This window comes from Salmo salar, chromosome ssa04 (assembly GCF_905237065.1).
Source record: "Salmo salar chromosome ssa04, Ssal_v3.1, whole genome shotgun sequence".
Taxonomy (NCBI): Eukaryota; Metazoa; Chordata; class Actinopteri; order Salmoniformes; family Salmonidae; genus Salmo; species Salmo salar.
In genome coordinates this window covers 72945554-72970421 of record NC_059445.1, presented here as the reverse complement: position 1 = coordinate 72970421, position 24868 = coordinate 72945554, and the positions used below count along the sequence as shown (strand labels likewise).

At 42.2% G+C, this 24868-nt stretch overlaps 1 protein-coding gene across 15 annotated transcripts in view; it reads left to right on the top strand.

The window, feature by feature from the left end:
* The window catches only part of LOC106603804 (disks large homolog 2), a 325722-nt gene that overhangs the window by 37432 nt on the left and 263422 nt on the right, over window positions 1–24868 (top strand). For all 15 annotated transcript variants that reach the window (XR_006769672.1, XR_006769671.1, XM_045717311.1 and 12 more), the window contains 2 exons: window positions 2350–2498; window positions 20443–20511. Coding sequence is in view for 13 of the 15 variants with exons in the window: in XM_045717311.1 (XP_045573267.1) it covers window positions 2350–2498; window positions 20443–20511 (218 nt within the window). In the remaining 2 variants the exon portion in view is untranslated. The remainder of the gene's footprint in view (window positions 1–2349; window positions 2499–20442; window positions 20512–24868) is intronic.

Below are 24868 nucleotides of genomic sequence, written 5' to 3'. Positions count from 1 at the left end.
AACAAGCAAACCATGTTGGAGCTAAGTTTGGACCACCAATTTTTTTCAGTTCAGGTAACACTTGGACCGAAATATTGAGTAAGCAAAAAAAAAAGCCTGTGAAACCAGTTACTTAATAATAATTAGTTGAACTACTTGATTTTTTTTTTACAGTGCAGGCACGTGCACAGATCAGCGCTGCCAGTGCAGAGCACATGCCCATTTGCCCTTCTTTCTAGTCTCTAAAGTGCCCTTTTATTACTTAGATTTTTTTGTATACAGTTTTTGTCGTGGTTGTCCTGAACCCAGTTGTCATTAAATTTGCGTTAAATATGTGTCATTTAATAAGCCATTAAGATGTGGCCATCTATTGCTTTTAACTGAATAATCAAAGTCATAATTGCTCAACGAGTCTCTGACCGCGGTTGCGTAATGTTCTTTGGGGGGGGGGTGCAATTTTTTGGTTGTTGGAGGACCTGCCCCCCCAAAAGGTCTGTGCACGGCCCTGCTCTTAGCAGTGCTAAAGCTGTTCTATTTCAAGGATCCGCCACTCAAGTGAATCCTGCTATAACCTTCCGCCGAAGTAAGATGGCGTTGCTATTAGAGCGAAGTCTTCAGACACACACGACACACAAGACATCAACAAGACATCAACACGACACACAAGACATCAACACGACACACAAGACATCAACACGACACACAAGACATCAACAAGACATCAACACGACACACAAGACATCAACACGACACACAAGACATCAACAAGACATCAACACGACACACAAGACATCAACACGACACACAAGACACACACGTCACACAAGACATCAACCAGACACACATGACACACATGACACACAAGACATCAACCAGACACACATGATACACAAGACACACAACACTCTCTTTGGATTAAATGACACACAAGACCAGAAGGAATCACTACAATTTGTGTTGTATGTAGAAAACATGGTGTTTGCCAATCAGCGTTGAATGAGTGTTGTGTATCAAACTGAGTGAATGAGTGTTGTGTATCAAACTGAGTGAATGAGTGTTGTGTATCAAACTGAGTGAATGAGTGTTGTGTATCAAACTGAGTGAATGAGTGTTGTGTATCAAACTGAGTGAATGAGTGTTGTGTATCAAACTGAGTGAATGAGTGTTGTGTATCAAACTGTTTGTAAGATGGAATGTTGGAGTTTGAATTCTCTTCCAGTGTTGAATTCATGCAAAAAGATTAGGGTTTCAAGTGAATAGCTTTACTTTTGTTGACTGTCTTGAAGTGAATTACACCTCTTGGCTGTGGAGACCCACTTCAAGAGCAACGTTTGCCAATTGCCTACTGCATAGTTAATACATTATGCAAGAACTGGGCCATCAAGTATTTTGGGGTAACACCTAATAATAACTATCATTTAGAAACCATTTATTGATCATGTGTTAATGATTTTCTGAACATTTGTAAATTATTATAACGCTCCGGTATCCAAATAATAGCCTAATGTAACAGCATGTAAAGATTTGTTGGAATAATTTAATAAAACAATGAATTTCATAAGTACATTTTCACCATATAATTGAGGCCGAATTATAAAAAAACAGCGTTGACCAAGCTGCTTCAGTGCACACCCGACTGCTGGTGGCACAAGCTGTCCAAATGGATCTAGCTTGGACTTCTTGACAGAATATTGTTGACTGCTTCTTCAACAAGAGACATCAGCTTCTAGTCTTCACTAAGGCTAAGGACTGGGAGCAGAGTTGCAGATATATTTTCTACTTACAGCTATTTGCTCTTTGTTTGTTCATGGTTTCTTTATCCTGAGAACCTGCGTAGCACTGATACAGCCCTGTAGACTAATGTAGTTTGTACTTTATAATTCGGTTCAAATTTGCATTCAGTGACGGTGAATTCTCTATATATGCAATGCCGTGCAGATATCCAGAGCAAATGAATAACTATGAATTTGGGACAGATTTGGGACAGTCTCCAACAGAACTTTGGACTTACTCTGCCTCTTAGGAGGGTTCCCAGTTGTACCGGACAAGAGAATTTGGCCATACGTTGGTGCTGTTCTTCTGCTATAGCATCTAATGTCAGTGCCAGCAATCCAATTTCACAGATTGCCCCCTTTTATTTTGGTTGATGGCCAATGAGGCAGTAATCCTGTGTTTAATCAAAGACCCCCATTTCCATGTACATCTGAAACGCAGCATGTTGACGTAAACGGAAGTCTGCCGGCTTACACTGAAATTATATTGGAATTAGTGAAAGGCTTGTCAAGTGTCTGTTTCCATCCATATTTCCTCTCAAGGGACATTTCTAAGTATTGTAAATGATCAAATGGGAATCTGTCATTTTTTCCACAGATATCCAGGAGTTCTATGAGGTGACGCTGCTGAACACCCAAAAGAGCTGCAAGCAGAAGCTGGAGGAGGTCAACCACATGGCCGACAAGTGGGAACAGACGGGCACGGGCTCCCTCACCGCGGTGCTACAACACGCCTGCCCAACCGAGGTGAGCCTGATGGGACCTCGGAGTAGTGGGCTTAGAAATGTAATGAATCCTGCCAGTCTACCCATTACAGGATTATTCACCTGAATGTGGAGGCCGTTTCTACTCATTGTAGTTCTGTGGTAGTGGTACTACTTCACCAATGAGGAAGGCAGTTGACTCTAAAAAACACAAACAAATTATAGCACGTTAAGATAACTGTTTTTTTTGTTTCACAGTTTAAGTTCAAGTTTTATTACAGTTTGTAGGTATTGAGATACATACATTGGGATTGTTCCTTGCCTAAGATCTCAAGCAATAAAACAGACAATGGAATCAATTACAGATTTGTGAAAACAAAAATACTGAATAATAATTTCCTTGTGTGTGTCACAATTTCAAAGTGGAAATTACAAACTATAGAATACTTTTTATAACTGAAATAAACAAAAATGTTGCATTTCCTGCCGTGCAGGAAAATTCTTAGCAACAAAAGAGTGATCACATGAAGATCCTACATCTGTACTTTGTGTCACCTAATGAATTATTATTATATTCTCTGACTACATCTATTGGCTATTGGTATGACATCAAATTTGGTCAGGTTCAATTAATATATGTGTGTCTTTCTATAAAAGAGGGTACCAGTGAGCATTTCTTGCAGTCTGTTTGGAGCTCTTACAAAGTCATTAATAATAATTTGACTTTTTTATTCTTCATGTGAATAAATTATGATATAAAGGGGGAAGGTAAATACATTCAATATAATTCAAAAGTTTAATCAAAACCTATGTTTAAAAATGTATGATACTGTTGTTTGTAGTTATATCATATACTCAGCATTTAACAATTGAATTACACATTGACCTTGATCACGTGAAGTTCCTGGATATTGCTGTCTGTCTCTTTTTTGGTATGGAGATCTCGGAAGTGTATTGTAACCTCGTAGCATTTCGTATCTCCCTATGTTACGGTGTGTAAACAGTTTTCATGTGCACACATATCCAAAATAATGTATGTGATTGAAAAATCCAATGCTTCAAACAGAAATAGTAACTTTAATATTGTCATGCCTGCTCCTGCTCTCCCTCTCTGGCGCTCGAGAGCACACCTGTCACCATTATTATGAGCGTCACCGCTCATTGGGCTCACCTGCACTCCTTCACGTTTTGATTGCCTTCTCTATATCTGTCTGTTTCCTCGGTTTCATCGCCGTGTCAGCATCATATCCGTTTCCCCTGTCCAGACGCTGTCCGTATTCTGTTCCTGTCCGTGGTTATTAAATGTTCACTCCCTGTACCTGCTTCTCGTCTCCAGCGTCCATCCTTACAAATATGATTAATAAAACTAAAATCAATACTGTCATTAACGGGGTTCTTCAAAAATATAAAAGTAGTTTGATGCGCATTTGATGTCTAGCTGTTTAGTTACGTTGGGACATTATCGCGCCACATCAGTTGATTCAGGAAAGGATTTTCTGAATGACAGTCATGTGATAAAGAGCTTGTGTGATACTGCATGCGATTTAACAACAGCCAAAGTGTGGGAATAATGTTGATCTCGAGGAATGACAGACAGTTTTGGTGTCTGTTGTTACGGCGGTCAAGATAATTAGCCTACTTCATGGACAACATTAAATCAAGATTCCTGAGGTAAGATTATGGTCCATGTACATTTTGATAATTTGTTTTCATCGTTAAAATGGATCAATCGGAAATGTGAAAACGGCTTGTTTATACATTTTTGAAGAGAAATCTTTTTTTTTTGTGCATGTTGATGTTCAAATGTGTGTAGGGTTTAATGTGGAATGCCTGCTCAAGTGCGCAGCCAACACTTCCTGTCCTTTAGTAGGAGGTCACCCTTCTAACTCCATTCTATTAATCTATGGTCTATTAATTCATTGATTAATAGCTGCTCATACCATGCCACAGTGCCAGTATAAGGTAAGATTTCTCCATTTCTGCATATGATTTAGTGTGTATTGACTTATTAATGAACTGCTGTTACTGTAAATGGTTAGCTGATTGATACAGTGCTTTCGGAAAGTATTCAGACTCCTTGACTTTTTCCACATTTTGTTATGTTACAGCCTTATTCTAAAATAGATTAAATCATTTCCCCCCCTCGATCTACACACAATACCCCATAATACAAACCAAAAACAGTTTTTTTAAATACATTTTTGCAAATGTATTAACAATAAAAATGGATATTACATTTACATAAGTATTCAGACCCTTTACTCAGTACTTTGTTGAAGCACCTTTGGCAGCGATTACAGCCTTGAGTCTTCTTGGGTATGACGCTACAAGCTTGGCACACCTGTATTTGGGGAGTTTCTCCCATTCTTCTCTGCAGATCCTCTCAAGCTCTGTCAGGTTGGATGGAGAGCATTACTGCACAGCTATTTTCAGGTCTCTCCAGAAATGTTTGATCGGGTTCAAGTCCGGGCTCTGGCTGGGCCATTAAAGGACATTCGGACACTTGTCCCAAAGCCACACCTGCGTTGTCTTGGCTGTGCATTTAGGGTTGTTGTCCTGTTGGAAGGTGAACATTCGTCCCAGTTTGAGGTTCTGAGCGCTCTGGAGCAGGTTTTCATCAAGGGTCTCTGTACTTTGCTCCGTTCATCTTTCCCTCGATCCTGACTCCCAGTCCTTGCTGTTGAGAAACATCCCCCACAGCATGATATTGCCACCACCATGCTTCACTGTAGGGATGGTGCCAGGTTTCCTCCAGACATGATGCTTGGCATTCAGTCCAAATAGTTTCATCAGACCAGAGAATCTTGTTTCTCATGGTCTGAGAGTTTTCAACTGCCTTTTGGTAAACTCCAAGCGGGCTGTCATGTGCCTTTTACTGAGGAGTGGCTTCCGTCTGGCCACTCTACCATAAAGGCCTGATTGGTGGAGTGCTGTAGAGATGGTTGTCTTTCTGGAAGTTTCTCCCATCTCCACAGAGGAACTCTGGAGCTCTGTCAGAGTGACCATCGGATTCTTGGTCACCTCCCTGACCAAGGCCCTTCTCCCCCGATTGCTCAGTTTGGCAGTGTGGCCAGCTCTAGGAAGTCTTGGTAGTTCCAAATTTATTCCATTTAAGAATGATGGACGCCACTGTGTTCTTGGGGACCTTCAATGCTCCACAAATGTTTTGGTAACCTTCCCCAGATCTGTGCCTCGACACAATCCTGTCTCTGAGCTCTACGGACAATTCCTTCGACCTCATGGCTTGGTTTTTGTTCTGACATGCACTGTCAACTGTGGGACTTTATATAGACAGGTGTGCGCTTTTCCAAGTAATGTCCAATCAATTGAATTTACCACAAGTGGACTCCAATCAAGTTGTAGAAACATCTCAATGATGATCAATGGAAACAGGATGCACCTGAGCTCAATTTCGAGTCTCATAGTTGTATCGGCGTGCCTGAATACTTATTGTAAATAAGGTATTTCATTTTTTTATTTTTAATAACTTATTTTTAATAACTTAACCTGTTTTCAGTTTGTCGTTATGGAGTATTTGTCACACCCTGATCAGTTTCACCTGTCCTCGTTATTGTCTCCACCCCCTCCAGTTGTCGCTTGTTTTCCCCAGTGTATTTGTCACTGTTTCCTGTCTCTCTGTGCCAGTTCGTCTTGTATGTTTAGTCAAGTCAACCTGTATTTCCCATACTCCATTTTCTATTCTCTTTTTTGATAGTCCTCCCGGTTTTGACCCCTGCCTTACTCTGGACTTCTTTCCTGCCTGCCTGATCATCCTGCCTGGCCTGACCTTGATTCTGCCTGCCCTTCGGTACCTTTTTGGATTCTGAACTGGTTTTGATCCTTTTGCCTGTCCACGACCATTCTCTTGCCTTCCCCTATTGGATTAATAAATATTGTAAGACTCCAACCATCTGCCTCCTGTGTCTGAATCTGGGTCTCGCCTTATATCATAATAGTATTGTGTATAGATTGATGAGGGAAAAAATGGATTGATTCCATTTTAGAATAAGGCTGTAATGTAACAAAATGTGGAAAAGGGGAAGGGGTCTGTATACTTTCCGAATGCACTGTATATTCTAGCTACCTAGCTAACCATTGGTTATCTTAATAAACAACAGTATCTATTGCTAGACTTGAGATATGCCCCTAGCTATAGTTAGTCAGTGGTTGCACATCTAACTAGCTCGAATGAAGCAAAGGTGAGAATAGTATAAATGTAAATATATTCTTTCACTGTTTACGGCAGGTCTCCAGCTTCTCAGACCAGTCTGATTAGCCTGATAGAGTGCCGTGGGTGTGGAACTTACACCTGTGCAAATCTGTGTGTGTATATCAATGGAATTAAACATCCAACCAATGCCTCAAGTGTCGTGCTGTAGGTCCACCACACACCTGAAGGGTTGTGGGGTACCATGGAGAAACAACCCCTAACCCCTCCCCCTAGACACTGAGAGCATTGGACAGATTTGGACAGGTGTAGAGCAATACCGCCAAAATTCCACTAAGCCTATCAGAGGGTGAGGTGGAGCTCTCACCATGTCACCACGCATCAATCCCTCTCAGAGCTCCACAAGTGTCTAGACTCTGGGTAGTAGGGGCTAGGGATTGTTTCTGGACAGGCCATGGGTATTATGGTAGCTCAGCCAATCAGTCTGGCCCTGTAAAAACATGTTCATAGCTGTCAAATACTTACTTCCTCTGTCTCAATTGCATTTCTTTGATTTGTTGTCTCCTTCTCAAAACCCATTGGATGAGATGGTCAGAAGGAGAGAGGACGTGAAGAGTGAAGGAAATGCCATTGAGATTCTCCCCTTGTGTCCTCCATTCCTCACCTCCCTCTCAAAGCACATTGGGGGAAGGTTCCTCCCCTCGGGCTCCAATGGAGTTACAATGAGAGGCAAGGAGTGGAGGAAACAAGGACAGAGGAAGCAAGAATGTGATGTCTAGTTTGCACACACACACACACACACACACACACACACACACACACACACACACACACACACACACACACACACACACACACACACACACACACACACACACTGTTTTAAGAGTTTACTGATTATAATATATTATTGTTATTATTATTATCAAACCATTTAGGAATTTTGACCCTGATGTCACAAGTTGGTCCCTTTATTTATAGAAAGACCCATATGCTGTTTTATCTTGCCAGCCATTGGTAGATGTTAGCTTTCAACGGTCATCGTTAAAAAGAATAGGCCTCCAATGTGAGATGAGAACTGATAATTGGTCCCTAGATCCCTGGAATTGGGAGCCCTGAGCAGATCGCCAGCTCCACACACCCATCCCTTCTTTAGCAGTTGTCCCCATTACACAGAACGACTCTGCTGACAAACACAGGCTCTGGTTCTACTGCTTTTTGAAGCTGTTCCCAACACGGAAATAACAGGAGCTGTGTCTGCAACACTGTGCTGGACTGTGTAGCTCTAGCTAATTGGCCTTTGAGAGAGAGCCTGCTAGTGTTGGAAGAGCTCCAAGAACTTGGCTATGATGTATGTACGCAGGCCTGGCCTGTGACATTGTAATTAAAAGGAATGAATGGAGAGAGCTGAAAGTGTGAGGGTTATAAATGCTTGCCCTTTGACGAAAGCAACTTTCCACAATGAAGCTGAGACATCTATTAATAAGTCCTCGAAGTGGAGCTAGAGTAAATCATTTATAGATTATTCTAGATTTTATTCAGCATTCTTTTACTTGTTGGAACTTGTTGAGTCCTTGATTAGTTTTGAATGCCGATTCGCACCCTGATGTTCTTGACCATAGAAATAGAATGAATAGAATGGGCTTGGAAGCGCTAACCCTGGCAATTTGACTGATAAACTCATGGGTACATTCGCAATGTCTACCTTGTATTGTGATGCAATAATTCCCATGGTATTTTGGAATGTTCTATCAACTGATGCTGGATTGCCATGGTAATGTAGAATGTTCATTTAAATGATGTGGCTATTTGTAATGTCAGTTGAGTTGACTTTACAAATCACAGCACATATTTACATTTACATTTACATTGAAGTCATTTAGCAGACGCTCTTATCCAGAGCGACTTACAAAATGGTGCATTCACCTTATGATATCCAGTGGAACAACCACTTTACAATAGTGCATCTAAATCTTTTAAGGGGGGGGTTAGAAGGATTACTTTATCCTATCCTAGGTATTCCTTAAAGAGGTGGGGTTTCAGGTGTCTCCGGAAGGTGGTGATTGACTCCGCTGCCCTGGCGTCGTGAGGGAGCTTGTTCCACCATTGGGGTGCCAGAGCAGCGAACAGTTTTGACTGGGCTGAGCGGGAACTGTGCTTCCTCAGAGGTAGGGGGGGCCAGCAGGCCAGTGGTGGATGAACGCAGTGCCCTTGTTTGGGTGTAGGGCCTGATCAGAGCCTGAAGGTATGGAGGTGCCGTTCCCTTCACAGCTCCGTAGGCAATCACCATGGTCTTGTAGCGGATGCGAGCTTCAACTGGAAGCCAGTGGAGAGAGCGGAGGAGCGGGGTGACGTGAGAGAACTTGGGAAGGTTGAACACCAGACGGGCTGCGGCGTTCTGGATGAGTTGTAGGGGTTTAATGGCACAGGCAGGGAGCCCAGCCAACAGCGAGTTGCAGTAATCCAGACGGGAGATGACAAGTGCCTGGATTAGGACCTGCGCCGCTTCCTGTGTGAGGCAGGGTCGTACTCTGCGAATGTTGTAGAGCATGAACCTACAGGATCGGGTCACCGCCTTGATGTTAGTGGAGAACGACAGGGTGTTGTCCAGGATCACGCCAAGGTTCTTAGCACTCTGGGAGGAGGACACAAGGGAGTTGTCAACCGTGATGGCGAGATCATGGAACGGGCAGTCCTTCCCCGCGAGGAAGAGCAGCTCCGTCTTGCCGAGGTTCAGCTTGAGCTGGTGATCCGTCATCCACACTGATATGTCTGACAGACATGCAGAGATGCGATTCGCCGCCTGGTTATCAGAAGGGGGAAAGGAGAAGATTAATTGTGTGTCGTCTGCATAGCAATGATAGGAGAGACCATGTGAGGATATGACAGAGCCAAGTGACTTGGTGTATAGCGAGAATAGGAGAGGGCCTAGAACAGAGCCCTGGGGGACACCAGTGGTGAGAGCGCATGGTGCGGAGACAGATTCTCGCCACGCCACCTGGTAGGAGCGACCTGTCAGGTAGGACGCAATCCAAGCGTGGGCCGCGCCGGAGATGCCCAACTCGGAGAGGGTGGAGAGGAGGATCTGATGGTTCACAGTATCAAAGGCAGCAGATAGGTCTAGAAGGATGAGAGCAGAGGAGAGAGAGTTAGCTTTAGCAGTGCGGAGAGCCTCCGTGACACAGAAGAGCAGTCTCAGTTGAATGCCCAGTCTTGAAACCTGACTGATTAGGATCAAGAAGGTCATTCTGAGAGAGATAGCAGGAGAGCTGGCCAAGGACGGCACGTTCAAGAGTTTTGGAGAGAAAAGAAAGAAGGGATACTGGTCTGTAGTTGTTGACATCGGAGGGATCGAGTGTAGGTTTTTTCAGAAGGGGTGCAACTCTCGCTCTCTTGAAGACGGAAGGGACGTAGCCAGCGGTCAAGGATGAGTTGATGAGCGAGGTGAGGAAGGGGAGAAGGTCTCCGGAAATGGTCTGGAGAAGAGAGGAGGGGATAGGGTCAAGTGGGCAGGTTGTTGGGCGACCGGCCGTCACAAGACGCGAGATTTCATCTGGAGAGAGAGGGGAGAAAGAGGTCAAAGCACAGGGTAGGGCAGTGTGAGCAAGACCAGCGGTGTCGTTTGACTTAGCAAACGAGGATCGGATATCGTCAACCTTCTTTTCAAAATGGTTGACGAAGTCATCCGCAGAGAGGGAGGAGGGGGGGAGGGGGAGGAGGATTCAGGAGGGAGGAGAAGGTAGCAAAGAGCTTCCTAGGGTTACAGGCAGATGCTTGGAATTTAGAGTGGTAGAAAGTGGCTTTAGCAGCAGAGACAGAAGAGGAGAATGTAGAGAGGAGTGAGTGAAAGGATGCCAGGTCCGCAGGGGAGGCGAGTTTTCCTCCATTTCCGCTCGGCTGCCCGGAGCCTTGTTCTGTGAGCTCGTAGTGAGTCGTCGAGCCACGGAGCAGGAGGGGAGGACCGAGCCGGCCTGGAGGATAGGGGACAGAGAAAATCAAAGGATGCAGAAAGGGAGGAGAGGAGGGTTGAGGAGGCAGAATCAGGAGATAGGTTGGAGAAGGTTTGAGCAGAGGGAAGAGATGATAGGATGGAAGAGGAGAGAGTAGCGGGAGAGAGAGAGCGAAGGTTGGGACGGCGCAATACCATCCGAGTAGGGGCAGAGTGAGAAGTGTTGGATGAGAGCAAGAGGGAAAAGGATACAAGGTAGTGGTCGGAGATTTGGAGGGGAGTTGCAATGAGATTAGTGGAAGAACAGCATCTAGTAAAGATGAGGTCAAGCGTATTGCCTGCGTTGTGAGTAGGGGGGGAAGGTGAGAGGGTGAGGTCAAAAGAGGAGAGGAGTGGAAAGAAGGAGGCAGAGAGGAATGAGTCAAAGGTAGACGTGGGGAGGTTAAAGACACCCATAACTGTGAGAGGTGAGCCATCCTCAGGAAAGGAACTTATCAAGGCGTCAAGCTCATTGATGAACTCTCCAAGGGAACCTGGAGGGCAATAAATGATAAGGATGTTAAGCTTGAAAGGGCTGGTAACTGTGACAGCATGGAATTCAAATGAGGAGATAGACAGATGGGTCAGGGGAGAAAGAGAGAATGTCCACTTGGGAGAGATGAGGATTCCAGTGCCACCACCCCGCTGGCTCGATGCTCTAGGGGTATGCGAGAACACGTGGGCAGACGAAGAGAGAGCAGTAGGAGTAGCAGTGTTATCTGTGGTAATCCATGTTTCCGTCAGCGCCAGGAAGTCTAGGGACTGGGGGGTAGCATAGGCTGAGATGAACTCAGCCTTGTTGGCTGCAGACCGGCAGTTCCAGAGGCTGCCGGAGACCTGGAACTTCACGTGGGTCGTGCGCGCTGGGACCACCAGGTTAGAGTGGCAGCGGCCACGCGGTGTGAAGCGTTTGTATGGCCTGTGCAGAGAGGAGAGAACAGGGATAGACAGACACATAGTTGACAAGCTACAGAAGTGTTGTTTCTTGTATTATTGTCTCCTGTGTCTTTAGAGAACTGTTTCACTTTGATATCCTTTTTCTTCTGTCCTGATTTTCTCTTTCTTTTCTTCTGTTAACTAGATATTCTTTGTTGTTCTTCGTTAGCTAGCTAGCTTCTTCCAAAAGAGTCCCTAGCAACTGCTTAGCAACTGGTAAACAATTCAGCTTGCTAAGATAACTACAATTTTATGAAAAATAGTTATTTTTCAAAAGCCTATCTTCTTTGTTTGTTGCTTGTTTTTTCTCCTATTCAGTCTTGCAGTTTTCTTTTGCTTTTTTCCGATGTACTTCACTCTAAAAACCATGTAAATTTCAATATTTGTAGGAGCTCATTTTTCAGCTGCTGCTGCTCAAATTGGAGTTCCGGAACTAGGATTGAAGGATATTGAAGGGTACACTTCCTGCTTTTACTTCCTGGCATCATGGGTACCATCAATTTCTGCCAGTCCACCCATTATCAAATAAAATCAAATACAACAGGTACAACAGGTGTAGACCAAATACAACAGGTGTCGACCTAATCTAGCTAATATTTTCTAAGGGATGATCAGTAGTGTTTGGAAATGTTTTGTGTGATGGTGATGCTGCTTTTTAGTCCAGGACTAGGTTTAATCTGTCCCCAAAACTGTCCCAATACTACTATACAGATCAATATGATTGAATCAAATCAAATGTATTTGTCACATGCACCGAATACAACAGGTGTAGACCTTACTGTGAAATGCTGACTTACAAGTCCTTAACGAAAAATGCAGTTCAAGAAATGGAATTAAGAAAATATTTACTAAATAAACTGAAGTAAAAAAATACAATAAAAAAGTAACACAAGAAAATGGCATAACAATAACAAGGCTGTATACAGAGGGTAACGATACCGAGTCAATGTGCGGGGGTACAGGTTAGTCCAGGTAATATGTTAATGTTGGTAAGTGTAAAGTGACTACGCATAAATAATAAACAGCGAGTAGCAGCTGTGTAAAAAGAAAGGGGGGGGGGGCGGCATTTGACGAATTGTTCAGAAGTCTTATGGCTTGGGGGTAGAAGCTGTTAAGGAGCCTTTTGGACCTAGATTTGGCGCTCTGGTACCGCTTGCCATGCGGTAGCAAAGAGAAAAGTCTATGACTTGGGTGACTGGAGTCTTTGACAATTGTTTGGGCTTTCCTCTGTCACCGTCTAGTACATAGGTCCTGGATGGCAGGAAGCTTGGCCCCAGTGATGTACTGGGCTGTATGCACTACCCTCTGTAGCGCCTTACGATCAGATGCCGAGCAGTTGCCATAACAGTAGTGATGCAACCAGTCAGGATGCTCTCGATGGTGCAGCTGTAGAACTTTTTGAGGATCTGGGGACCCATGCCACATCTTTTCAGCCTCTTGAGGGGGAAAAGGTGTTGTCGTGCCCTCTTCACAACTGTCTTGGTGTGTTTGGACCGTGATAGTTTGTTTGTGATGTGAACACCAAGGAATTTGAAACTCTTGACCTGCTCCACTACAGCCCCGTCTATGTTAATGGCCTGTTCAACCCTCCTTTTTCTATAGTCCACTATCAGCTACTTTTGTCTTGCTCACATTGAGGGAGAGGTTGTTGACCTGGCATCATCATTGTCAGTGATCAGGCCTACCACTGTTGTGTCGTCAGCAAACTTAATGATGATGTTGGAGTCGTGATTGGCCACGCAGTCATGGGTGAACAGGGAGTACAGGAGGGGACTAAGCACGCACCCCTGAGGGGCCCCAGTCTTGAGGATCAGCGTGGCAGAAGTGTTGATGCCTACCCTTATCACCTGGGGGTGGTCTGTCAGGAAGTCCAGGATCCAGTTGCAGAGGGGGGTGTTTAGTCCCAGGGTCCTTAGCTTAACCTCTATGGGCTAGGTGGGACGCTTGCGTCCCACCTACTCAACAGCCAGTGTAATCCCGTGGCGCGTTATTCAAATTCCTCAAAAATGCAAAAACTTCAATTTTTCAAACATATGACTATTTTACACCATTTTAAAGATAAGACTCTCGTTAATCTAACCACACTGTCCGATTTCAAAAAGGCTTTACAACGAAAGCAAAACATTAGATTATGTCAGCAGAGTACCCAGCCAGAAATAATCAGACACCCATTTTTCAAGCTAGCATATAATGTCACATAAACCCAAACCACAGCTAAATGTAGCACTAACCTTTGATGATCTTCATCAGATGACAACCCTAGGACATTATGTTATACAATACATGCATGTTTTGTTCGATCAAGTTCATATTTATATCAAAAACCAGGTTTTTACATTAGCATGTGACTAGCATGTGACTAGCATTCCCACCGAACACTGCCGGTGAATTTACTAAATTACTCACGATAAACGTTCACAAAAAGCATAACAGTTATTTTAAGAATTATAGATACAGAACTCCTCTATGCACTCGATATGTCCGATTTTAAAATAGCTTTTCGGTGAAAGCACATTTTGCAATATTCTCAGTAGATAGCCCGGCATCACAGGGCTAGCTATTTAGACACCCAGCAAGTTTAGCACTCATCAAAGTCAGATTTACTATAAGAAAAATGTTATTACCTTTGCTGTCTTCGTCAGAATGCGCTCCCAGGACTTCTACTTCAATAACAAATGTTGGTTTGGTTCAAAATAATCCATAGTTATATCCAAACAGCGGCGTTTTGTTCGTGCGTTCAAGACACTATCCGAAAGGGTAAATAAGGGTGACGAGCATGGCGCAATTCGTGACAAAAAAATTCGAAATATTCCATTACCGTACTTCGAAGCATGTCAACCGCTGTTTAAAATCAATTTTTATGCCATTTTTCTCATAAAAAATCGATAATATTCCGACCGGGAATCTGCGTTTAGGTAAACAGACGAAAGAAAATAAAGCATTCGGTCGACTCGGGCACGCGCCTAAGCCCATAGTATTCTGATCGGCCACTTGCCAAAAGCGATAATGTGTTTCAGCCAGAGGCTGCCTCGATATCGTTCAGCTTTTTCCCGGGCTCTGGGAGCCTATGGGAGCCGTAGGAAGTGTCACGTTAGAGCAAAGATCCTCAGTCTTCAATAAAAAGAGCCAAGATGAAACACAACTTGTCAGACAGGCCACTTCCTGCATGGAATCTTCTCAGGTTTTGGCCTGCCATATGAGTTCTGTTATACTCACAGACACCATTCAAACAGTTTTAGAAACTTTAGGGTGTTTTCTATCCAAAGCCAATAATTATATGCATATTCTAGTTACTGGGCAGGAGTAGTAACCAGATTAAATCGGGTACGTTTTTTATCCGGCCGTGTCAATACTGCCCCTTAGCCCTAACAGGTTAATGATGATCTTTGTGGGCACTACATTTTAGTCATTTAGCAGACACTCTTATCCAGAGCAACTTACAGTAGTGAATGCATACATTTCATTTCATGCATTTTTTTTTTTTGACTGTCCCCCCGTGGGAATTGAACCCACAACCCTGGTGTTGGTCTAGGGTTTCCGGCATGATGGTGTTGATGTGAGCCATGACCAGCCTTTCAAAGCACTTCATGGCTACCGATGTGAGTGCTACGGGGCGGTAATCATTTAGGCAGGTTACGTTCGCTTTCTTGGGCACAGGGACTATGGTGGTCTGCTTGAAACATGTAGGTATTACAGACTCGGTCAGGGAGAGGTTGAAAAAGTCAGTGAAGACTCTTGCTAGTTGGTCCGCACATGCTTTGAGTACACGTTCTGATAATTCGTCTGGCCCCGCGGCTTTGTGAATGTTGATCTATTTAAAGGTCTTGCTCACATCGGCTACGGAAAGTGTGATTATGCCATCATTGACTTGAATGGAGACCCCCTTTCTATTCATTTTATTTCTATGTTCATGACATCATGCTGATGATTCTTAGCAGATTCATTAACCCTCATGCTACCAACATATTTTACCAACTGGGGTCATTTTGGCCCCAAGAACAAACTTGCAGAACATTAACATAACTTATTAAAACATAATTACACATGTAAATAATGTTATCTGAAATAAAAAAGATCCAAAACAGACTGTTGTTTTAGCAACATTACAGTTCATTTGCATATTTTGTTAAACAAAAATCTTCCCTTAAATAATGTGCAGCTTTTTTCTGAAGGACAATCCACATTAATACTAAAACGCTGATTTACCATCATTTGATTGTAGTATCATTTAGTTTTTGCTAATTAAAGGGGACGTAGACTAAACATTTTATTTTATTGAAAAAATTGATTCGTTCATTGATCCTGAGAGACAATTACCAAAAATAAGGCTTAGTTTTCTTTATTTACTTACCCCACTGCCAGCATTAGCATCACTGCTAGTGAACCCATGGGAGTGGTAGGATGGCAGGATGCTTCCAAAAGCATGCTCAAATCCTCAGTGTCACTTCAAACCAAATGTTATAGCAACCCAAATACCATAACAAGTTGCACATATAGAATATTGGAGGATATTATACTAATTCTGGTATTTATATAACATTAATGTAGAATAACTATATTTTGAATAATACAAATCAGTATAGCATTATGTGTACATTCAGACGGTAGCTGGTTTATGCATTACAGTTCAACCAAGTATTCATACCACAGACAGACTTTATGACCTCAATGACTGGTAGTCTATGGGTATCTACTAGCATACTAGCAGATACCCATAGACTTCCAGTCATTGCGCTGACTCTAGTTAGCATTGGCTTGCGAAACTATATCTAACTTCCTTCATATTGGACACAGAGACATAAAAATGGTATCCACTAGTTCATATGACTCTGGGGAAGTAGATAAAGGGCATCATTGCCAAATTCATGAAATATCCCTTTAAGGAGTTTTGGAGATTATTCCACATGAGAGGCGCAAAAAAACTAAAAGCAGATTTACTTAACTCTGTGGAGATTGAAGGGATCTCCAGGGTTAGCCATCCCTGAGTCCGGGTCTGGTAACTGGGTGGTGATTGAAGGGATCTCCAGGGTTAGCCATCCCTGAGTCCGGGTCTGGTAACTGGGTGGAGATTGAAGGGATCTCCAGGGTTAGCCATCCCTGAGTCCGGATCTGGTAACTGGGTGGAGATTGAAGGGATCTCCAGGGTTAGCCATCCCTGAGTCCAGGTCTGGTAACTGGGTGGAGATTGAAGGGATCTCCAGGGTTAGCCATCCCTGAATCCAGGTCTGGTAACTGGGTGGAGATTGAAGGGATCTCCAGGGTTAGCCATCCCTGAATCCAGGTCTGGTAACTGGGTGGAGATTGAAGGGATCTCCAGGGTTAGCCATCCCTGAGTCCAGGTCTGGTAACTGGGTGGAGATTGAAGGGATCTCCAGGGTTAGCCATCCCTGAGTCCAGGTCTGGTAACTGGGTGGAGATTGAAGGGATCTCCAGGGTTAGCCATCCCTGAGTCCAGGTCTGGTAACTGGGTGGTGATTGAAGGGATGTTCAGGGTTAGCCATCCCTGAGTCCGGGTCTGGTAAGTTATACGTCTGAAGGTTAACAAAGAGGTAAGGTATGGCGGAGGTTTATGCAAGAGGGCTTTATAGACTAAAAGAGTGCAATGCAGACCAAGTCTTCAAAGAGGGACAGCCTACTTTCTGATACAAAATGCAAAGATCCTATCGCCCGTAATAAAGCACAATGCTCTATGATAAACTGCATCCAATTGCTTCAATACAGTGGCAGCGGCATTCATATAAAAGATATCGCCATAGTCAATAACTGAAATGAATGTTGACTGAATGATTTGTTTGCTATTTAATGTTCCTATTAAATAAGCCTATGACCCCAGTTGGCGGCAGGTAGCATAGCGGTTAAGAGCATTGGGCCAGTAACCAAATCTGTTGATGTGCCCTTGAGCAAGGCACTTAAACCTAATTGCTCCTGTATGTCGCTCTGGATAAGAGTGACTGCTAAATGACTAAAATGTAAAATGTAGTTTGAGGGTTCTTACTGATATGTATTAACCATAGATGACTAACAGGGGATGCTGCTTTGAAGCCACCGCGCAGCCATCTTGGTATTCCTTCTCCATTGTAAAAAAGATTTTGAAAGCTATAGAAATACATTTATTAATGTCTACATTTGTTTTTGAAAGGTAATGTATGTTATATTACAGATACCTTAATGCATGCTTGAACATTTAAGAGAACTGAACAATAATTAAAATCATATTCCTTCAAATCTTTTTCTGAAAGTACTAATGTCACTGTCCCGACTACAACAAATAAATACTTAAATACATGTCATTTTGTCTTTGAAACATTTAATTTAAATATTGTAGAATTCCTTTCCTGTGGAGGACTGCTCCTTCCAATGAGTTAATGGCGCTTGTGGCTTCAAAGCCTCTCATTGGCCGTTATGTAGCATCAGCAATAGAAGGTTTATACACATCATTGCTTACTACCCCATGAGGCATCAATTTTGCAAATGATGGGATCTGTAAGAATGTATAAATTACCAAGCGATACAGTCACTCCTGTACAACAGTGTTCTTAACTTGTTGTCCTGTAGGGCTGCAGAGTTTTACTAGCTTTTGACCCAGGACAACATTAGTTTTACTAGCTTTTGACCCAGGACAACATTAGTTTTACTAGCTTTTGACCCAGGACAACATTAGTTTTACTAGCTTTTGACCCAGGACAACATTAGTTTTACTAGCTTTTGACCCAGGACAACATTAGTTTTGAAATATTTGTGCTGTTGGTTTATTGAAAAAGCCCACATGTACTGCTGCTCTCCAGGACCAGGAATGAAGGAACACAGATGTGTTTTCCAGTGGGATTTCATCACACAACACTTGATTAACTGGTCACCCCAATTGATCATGAAATCAATTACTCTATAAATTACTGGAAATTATGTCAATTTGGCATTTTAGAACATATTTCATGTCTCATTTGAAATGCTGTGGTTTGTTGATAAAGGATGAAACTTTTTATTTTCTATTCATCCACTAGGGGGAAGCTAGTCTTTGTAAAAGATCTCACCCAGTACAAAGGTGAAGTCTGAGTTAAATCGTATTTCTCTCAATATGATTACATTTTCATTATCCTTGCATACAATTTTCTGTAGATCTTCATTTCAATATCCCAATGATCTATGCAATCAATTAATGCATCTCTAAACAAAACTTTTTTTGTGTGTGCAATTCCTCAGTTCTCCCTCTGTTTTACGATTTCTATGACACTTTAGACCCAATGTCTATCACCCATGATCCTTTTTCCGTGCTGTGTGTGTGTATGTGTGTGTATGCGTGTGTGTGTGTTTGACATACTTGGCATCTAACCAGCGACCTCAGTAATCCAGTAGAAATCCTATCTCTCCCCATTGAAACGTTCCTGGTTCCATACATATATTGTTCCTTTTCCAGAGCTGTACAAACTGATAGATATACAGTATATATGTATAGATCTGAACTAATGTACATCAAATCAAATATACTGTTCAAAAGCCCTTGGTGTTAAAGGAGTGGATGTGTATGTTTAGTAGATGCATGGGGATAAGTGAAGGGGTTCTAGAAGTCACAAGGGACTTTGAATTCTGAGATTGGGTCACCTGCCCTACTACTGTGTATGCTATAGGAGCAGTTCTCTAAACACTCTCTTACAGCATGTCCCTAGATAGAAAGAAACACAAAGCAGGTCATAGCCTCTGCAAGCCTTCTGTCCCCTGGCCAACACGGTCTGCATTGTGTTGGTTTACCTAACACTTCGGGGGGAAGTTTCCCCTACCCTTACAGAAAAACCATATGAGTTTATGTGTTTTTCATCCTAACCTTAACCATGGGGAAAATGCTAAATTGATCCCAGATCAGCATCTAGGGGCAACTTTACCGTACACCTTATACCCAACACCATAGTTACATTTGTGTAGAAACAGCCTGAAAAGTAGGGCCGCAAACATGTCCCATAACTTCACACCGTCTGCTCATTTGGGTCAGAACTTTCCCGAAAATGATTTGATGTCTGCGTTGTGTTACAAAACACAAGCCGAGTGTATTAAGCCAGGCTGAATAGATGAAGGCTTAACAAAATCAGTGCTTTGTGGCAGAGTGTTGACACTCTCTATCCCATGCAATCTGGTACAGTGTTTTTGATCCCACTGTGTGCTTTTGTGCCACTTCAGCCTGAGGTTGTGCAAGCACAAGCTGCAGTCTTTTCTTATGTTTTGCTTGGATTAATTTGACTTTAGGAATTTCCTTGGACACATTTTAAATACAAGAATGAGAGTGTAGATGGTAAGTAAACAGAGACAGATTAGAGTGGGAATTTACGGTTAATATAGACATGGACTTATCTCTGTCCGCTGTGTGTGTGTGTGTGTGTGTGTGTGTGTGTGTGTGTGTGTGTGTGTGTGTGTGTGTGTGTGTGTGTGTGTGTGTGTGTGTGTGTGTGTGTGTGTGTGTGTGTGAGAGTGTGTGTGCGTTCATCCGTGTGTGTATACCAGGTTTAAGCATTTATTTTTGATAGTGTTGGACATGTACACAATAATACTTGGGGTACTGATTGAAGAATCACCTTGGCCAAAAGTCAAACAAATAGCGAGGTAGTGCTCAGCATCAACGGTTAATGGCAGAATGTCTCTGTATTGTGGAGATTATGTTTTATACCCTGATGTAATATTAACACAATTAGGCTGTTTATGACTCAGAGGGACTCATAGGTCAAAGAAACTGTGTAACTTTGAAAATAGTTAGTTTCTCTGTACTCATAATGTTTCATTGTGGTTTCAGTTATTCGTTTCCAATTAAGCTTATTCTACATTTACATTAACTTATTGTATTGTAATAACCTAATATAATGATACTTAGTGTGTGTGTGTGTGTGTGTGTGTGTGTGTGTGTGTCCTCAGATGAGGGAGCGGAGCAGCTCGGAGCACGGTGGGAAGGACCAGACACCGATCAGTGTGAAAGTCTCTGAAGTGAGTACCCTGTGGACACCCCTCTCTGCCTACCACACATACATCATTCATTAACCCATCTCCTCCCCTTCATCTATACTGATTGAAGTGTACTTAAGAAGTGATATCAATAAGGAATCATAGCTTTCACCTGGTCTGTCTGTCATGGAAAGAGCAGGTGTTCTTAATGTTTTGTACATTCAGTGTATGTTCTTTTTAATTCTGTCGTGCTACGCTACTGGCCTCTTGTTGTTAAAGTGAATATTCTCAATATTCTGATGGCTGGTGAGCTGGCAATGTCAGCGTGATCCAGGATCTATTCACCTATCATCTCTCAGGTCAACAGCATAGGTTAAACACATGTTAAAACAATGGCCAGTCAACAGCAATGTTTCGGAGACTCAGAGGGTTCAACATCAGCGGCTTCCCCACTGCGGGGCCAGAGGGGTCTTTATGAGGGAGACAACACCGAATGTTGACTTAAACTGTTGATGGCTTTCTAGGCAGTACCAAGAGGCAGCATTATGGACAGGCTTTGAAGCCCCAGGTGTGGGAAAACACACAGACTTGTTTACTAGGCTCAAGGCACAGAGCTTTTATCACTGGCTGGAGAGCTATACACTGAGGCTATAGGAAAACAGTTTTTAGCTGCTACTCTGGACGCCTAGCCTTTTGCCGGTGTGAGCAGAGCACGAGCCACTTTATCAAGTCTTCTCAGACGTGACACACTTTGAATTCTTGTAAATAGAATTAGAGATTTTTTTTTCCATAGTCAATTATGGTAGTTTCTTATTGCAATATGAAATTCCTAATATATTTAATAGAAATTGGATAGAAAAGTCCAATAGAAAATGGAGCCCTGAACTAGAGGAATAGAAAATCAACACGGAACAGAGAGAGGTGGCCGGAGGAGTGAAGGTGTGTACTGTAGCATGAGAAATCTGTCGAGGCTTAGTCATGTTGTGTGGGTCCTGACCAGATGATTATTTGGATACAGAGCTTGCTAGAGATAGGGGAGCTTAGCTAACGATTGCTTCCTGTTTCTCAAGCCCCTCCTCTCCCTCTCTCTCTTTCTGTCTTTCTCGCTCTTCTTGCACCATTCTGCACCTTTCCTCACCCCATCTCACCCTTCCATTATCTCTATCTCTCTCTCTCCCCTCTCTCCCTCTCTCCCTCTCTTTCCTTCTCTCTCCCTCTCTCCCTCTCTCTCCTTCTCTCTCCCTCTCTCCCTCTCTCCCTCCATCCCTCCCTCCCTGTATGTAAGGCAGTGACACTAGCAGTAATTGCCACCTCTCGCCCACACAGCCAACCTCAGTACCTTCACAGAGCCAATCACTCTGGTGAGACACACTCTGCCCATAACTTTGGCTTTGGAAGTTCACAAGCATGATACAGAGAGTCTCTGATTATAGACCCTATCTAATCAATTTCCATGTATTTTCATCAGGGCATTCAGACCTAACCAGCTTTCCATGATTCATTAAAACATACTGCTCATTGGGAAAATGTGTTAGAATTATTTGATGAACATAGTCCAGGCGACTCATTGCGTTGCTTTTATTTTAATGTGCGTTTAATTGTATTTCATCTAAACAATATATATTTCATAATCATGTTGTGAACATTAAATTACAAATAATCCAATAGCATTAGTACAAATGAATACAAATCTTACAAGCCACAGGAGTGATCTGAGCAAAGGTGCAAATCAGCAACTGTACAATTTTGTTAAAATTCAGAAGCTCTATTTCCATAGTCTGGGCAACAAACAAGAAGCTCAGCAAAGTACATGAGATTATCCCTGCACAAGGGCGGGGGATATGGTCTAAGAGCTTGAGACCAGAATAAAGTGATTATATCATCTAACTCTTGAAACGTAGGTAACAGCAGCTTGAGATGTACCATGTCACTGTTTGGAGTTGCACTTCTTATTTGGCCTTTTGGGCAGGCTCTTTTTGTTGTTGTTGAGAATCAAAGTTACTACCTGGAATGAATTCTGCACAGTGCTTTATAGACATGCAGACCTTTTTGATATAGGTATGTTACAGCTGGGCTGGAACAAAAGCCTGCACACTTCGGCCCTTATTATTGTCCATCCCTGATCTCAAATGTATTCTACTTCAGACGTTGTCTCCATGTCATCAAAAGGCCATGGTCAAGGTCAAACACTAAAGTAGACTAAATAAAAACCTGTCTCTCTTATGTCCTGACTCCTGTATGCATGTATCCACAGTATCAGTTACATCCAGAATTCACAATACCTCACCTATACCTATCGATGAGAGGCAGCAAAGGAAGTTAAATCGTTCACCCTACATAATCTAATCAGGCGAAGCCAGCTTGAGTCCCATCTGCTGAAAAGATTAGCCCTAGTAAACACCCCCTTCTGAGCTGTGTGTGTGAATAGATAGTCAGTGCATGTGAGTGGAGGGCGCTGCTATGTCCACAAAATGAAAGCGGTAATCAAAGTGCTCTTATGTGAGGAACTTCAATCAGAGGACCAATCATTCTACAGGCAGCAGGTAAACACCAGAGTTGAATATGAGAGAGAGACAATAATGATAACTCTGTAATAGGGTTACCACGATACCTGTACAGCGATGCTACAGATGTAGGATCTTAATTTGATCACGCTGTTGTAAGATAACTTTAAAACGTTTAGTGTATTTGAGGTTTTAAAAGGCTTCTGAAACTTGTAATTTCCACATTGTAATTTCAGACTTGATTTTCCCTTACAAAAAAATGAATCAACCCCTACAAAAATATCCATTAATTATAATCCACATAATAATTCACATTTCCTGTTGCTGCAGGATTATGTTTCTGCTGTAGCAATCTGGCTCAAATTAAGATCCTACATCTGTAGGAAGTAAGGAAGGAAAGGAAACATGAAGCAGACTTCACCCAGAGTCAGTCATATTTGTTTATTTATCAAATAACACACACTATTCTACAAAAGTAGGTTTTAAAGAGTGAAGTCTGCTTCGTGTTTTCCTTTTTGCTAAGGAAAATCTGGTATTGTATCATTACAACAACACTACTCTTTAACCTTATCGCTCCCGGTGGCTGTTAGTTCTCTCATATCCAAAGCAGCGTCAATAGGCTCACTTCTGACTAAGTAACATGTGTTTGCTTGTTTGAAGTAATCCAATGATTCATATATTTTCTAACTAGGAGTAGACACAGTTTGCTAATTTGTCTGCATTTGGTTTGTTAGCTAAGCTCTTGGGCCTTATCGCATGTTGATTAAAGCATTTCTGGAGCTGCAATTCCTCTAAAATCATGTAATAATATTTAATATTAATAATGTCTGTACAGTGCTGTGAAAAAGTATTTTCCCCCTTTATATTTTTCTCTACTTTTTTATATTTTTGATATGGAATGTTATCAGATATTCAATCAAAACCTAATATTAGATAAAGGAAACCTGAGTGAACAAAAAACACAACAATTACATACTTATTTCATAAACAAATAACCCCCCAAAATTATTCTTATTTTATTTATTTAATTAAAAGTTATGCAACACCCAACGCCCCTGTGGGAAAAAGTAATTGTCCCCTTATGCCCTATAATTATTTATCAACTTTCCTAATATTAAGCATATTGTTTATCTTTACAACAGGAGTATAGCCTGCCTGGCTGTGTCACGTCTGTGTGTAGAGAAGGACCAAGGCGCAGCGTGAGTATCGTTCCACATCTTTATTAATATGTGAAACTTAGCCAAAATACAAAAACAATAAAGAATAAACAAAACGTTACTAAAGAGGTGCTACATGCACTAACTCAAAATAATCTCCCACCAACACAGGTGGGAAAAACAACTACTTAAATATGATCCCCAATTAGAGACAACGATGACCTGTAATTGGGAATCATACAAAAACCCCAACATAGAAAAAAAAAACTAGAACACAACATAGAAAAAATAAACTAGATTAAAAAAACCCAGTCACGCCCTGACCTACTCTACCATAGAAAATAAGAGCACTCTATAGTCAGGACGTGACAGGCTGGTATGAAAATGAACCACGGGAAAAGCATCCTCCATTCGCTATTTAAGTGCATAGATGACATGTATTTTTTCCCGCTGCCCCTGTTTCGAGACAGGTGTATGATAATGGTCCATTCTAAATCAAAACAAATTTCACACATATATTATTTTGTATATGTAAAGACCAGATTCATTTGAGAATTGTTTGATGGGTGACAATATTAGCCTATCACTTGTGAATTATGTATTAAATCAAATTGTATTAGTCACATGCGCTGAATACAACAGTGAAATGCTTACTTACGAGCCCCTAACCAACAGTGTAGTTTCCAAAAATACGGATAAGAATAAGAGGATGGCATATTATATGATTCATATTATTAT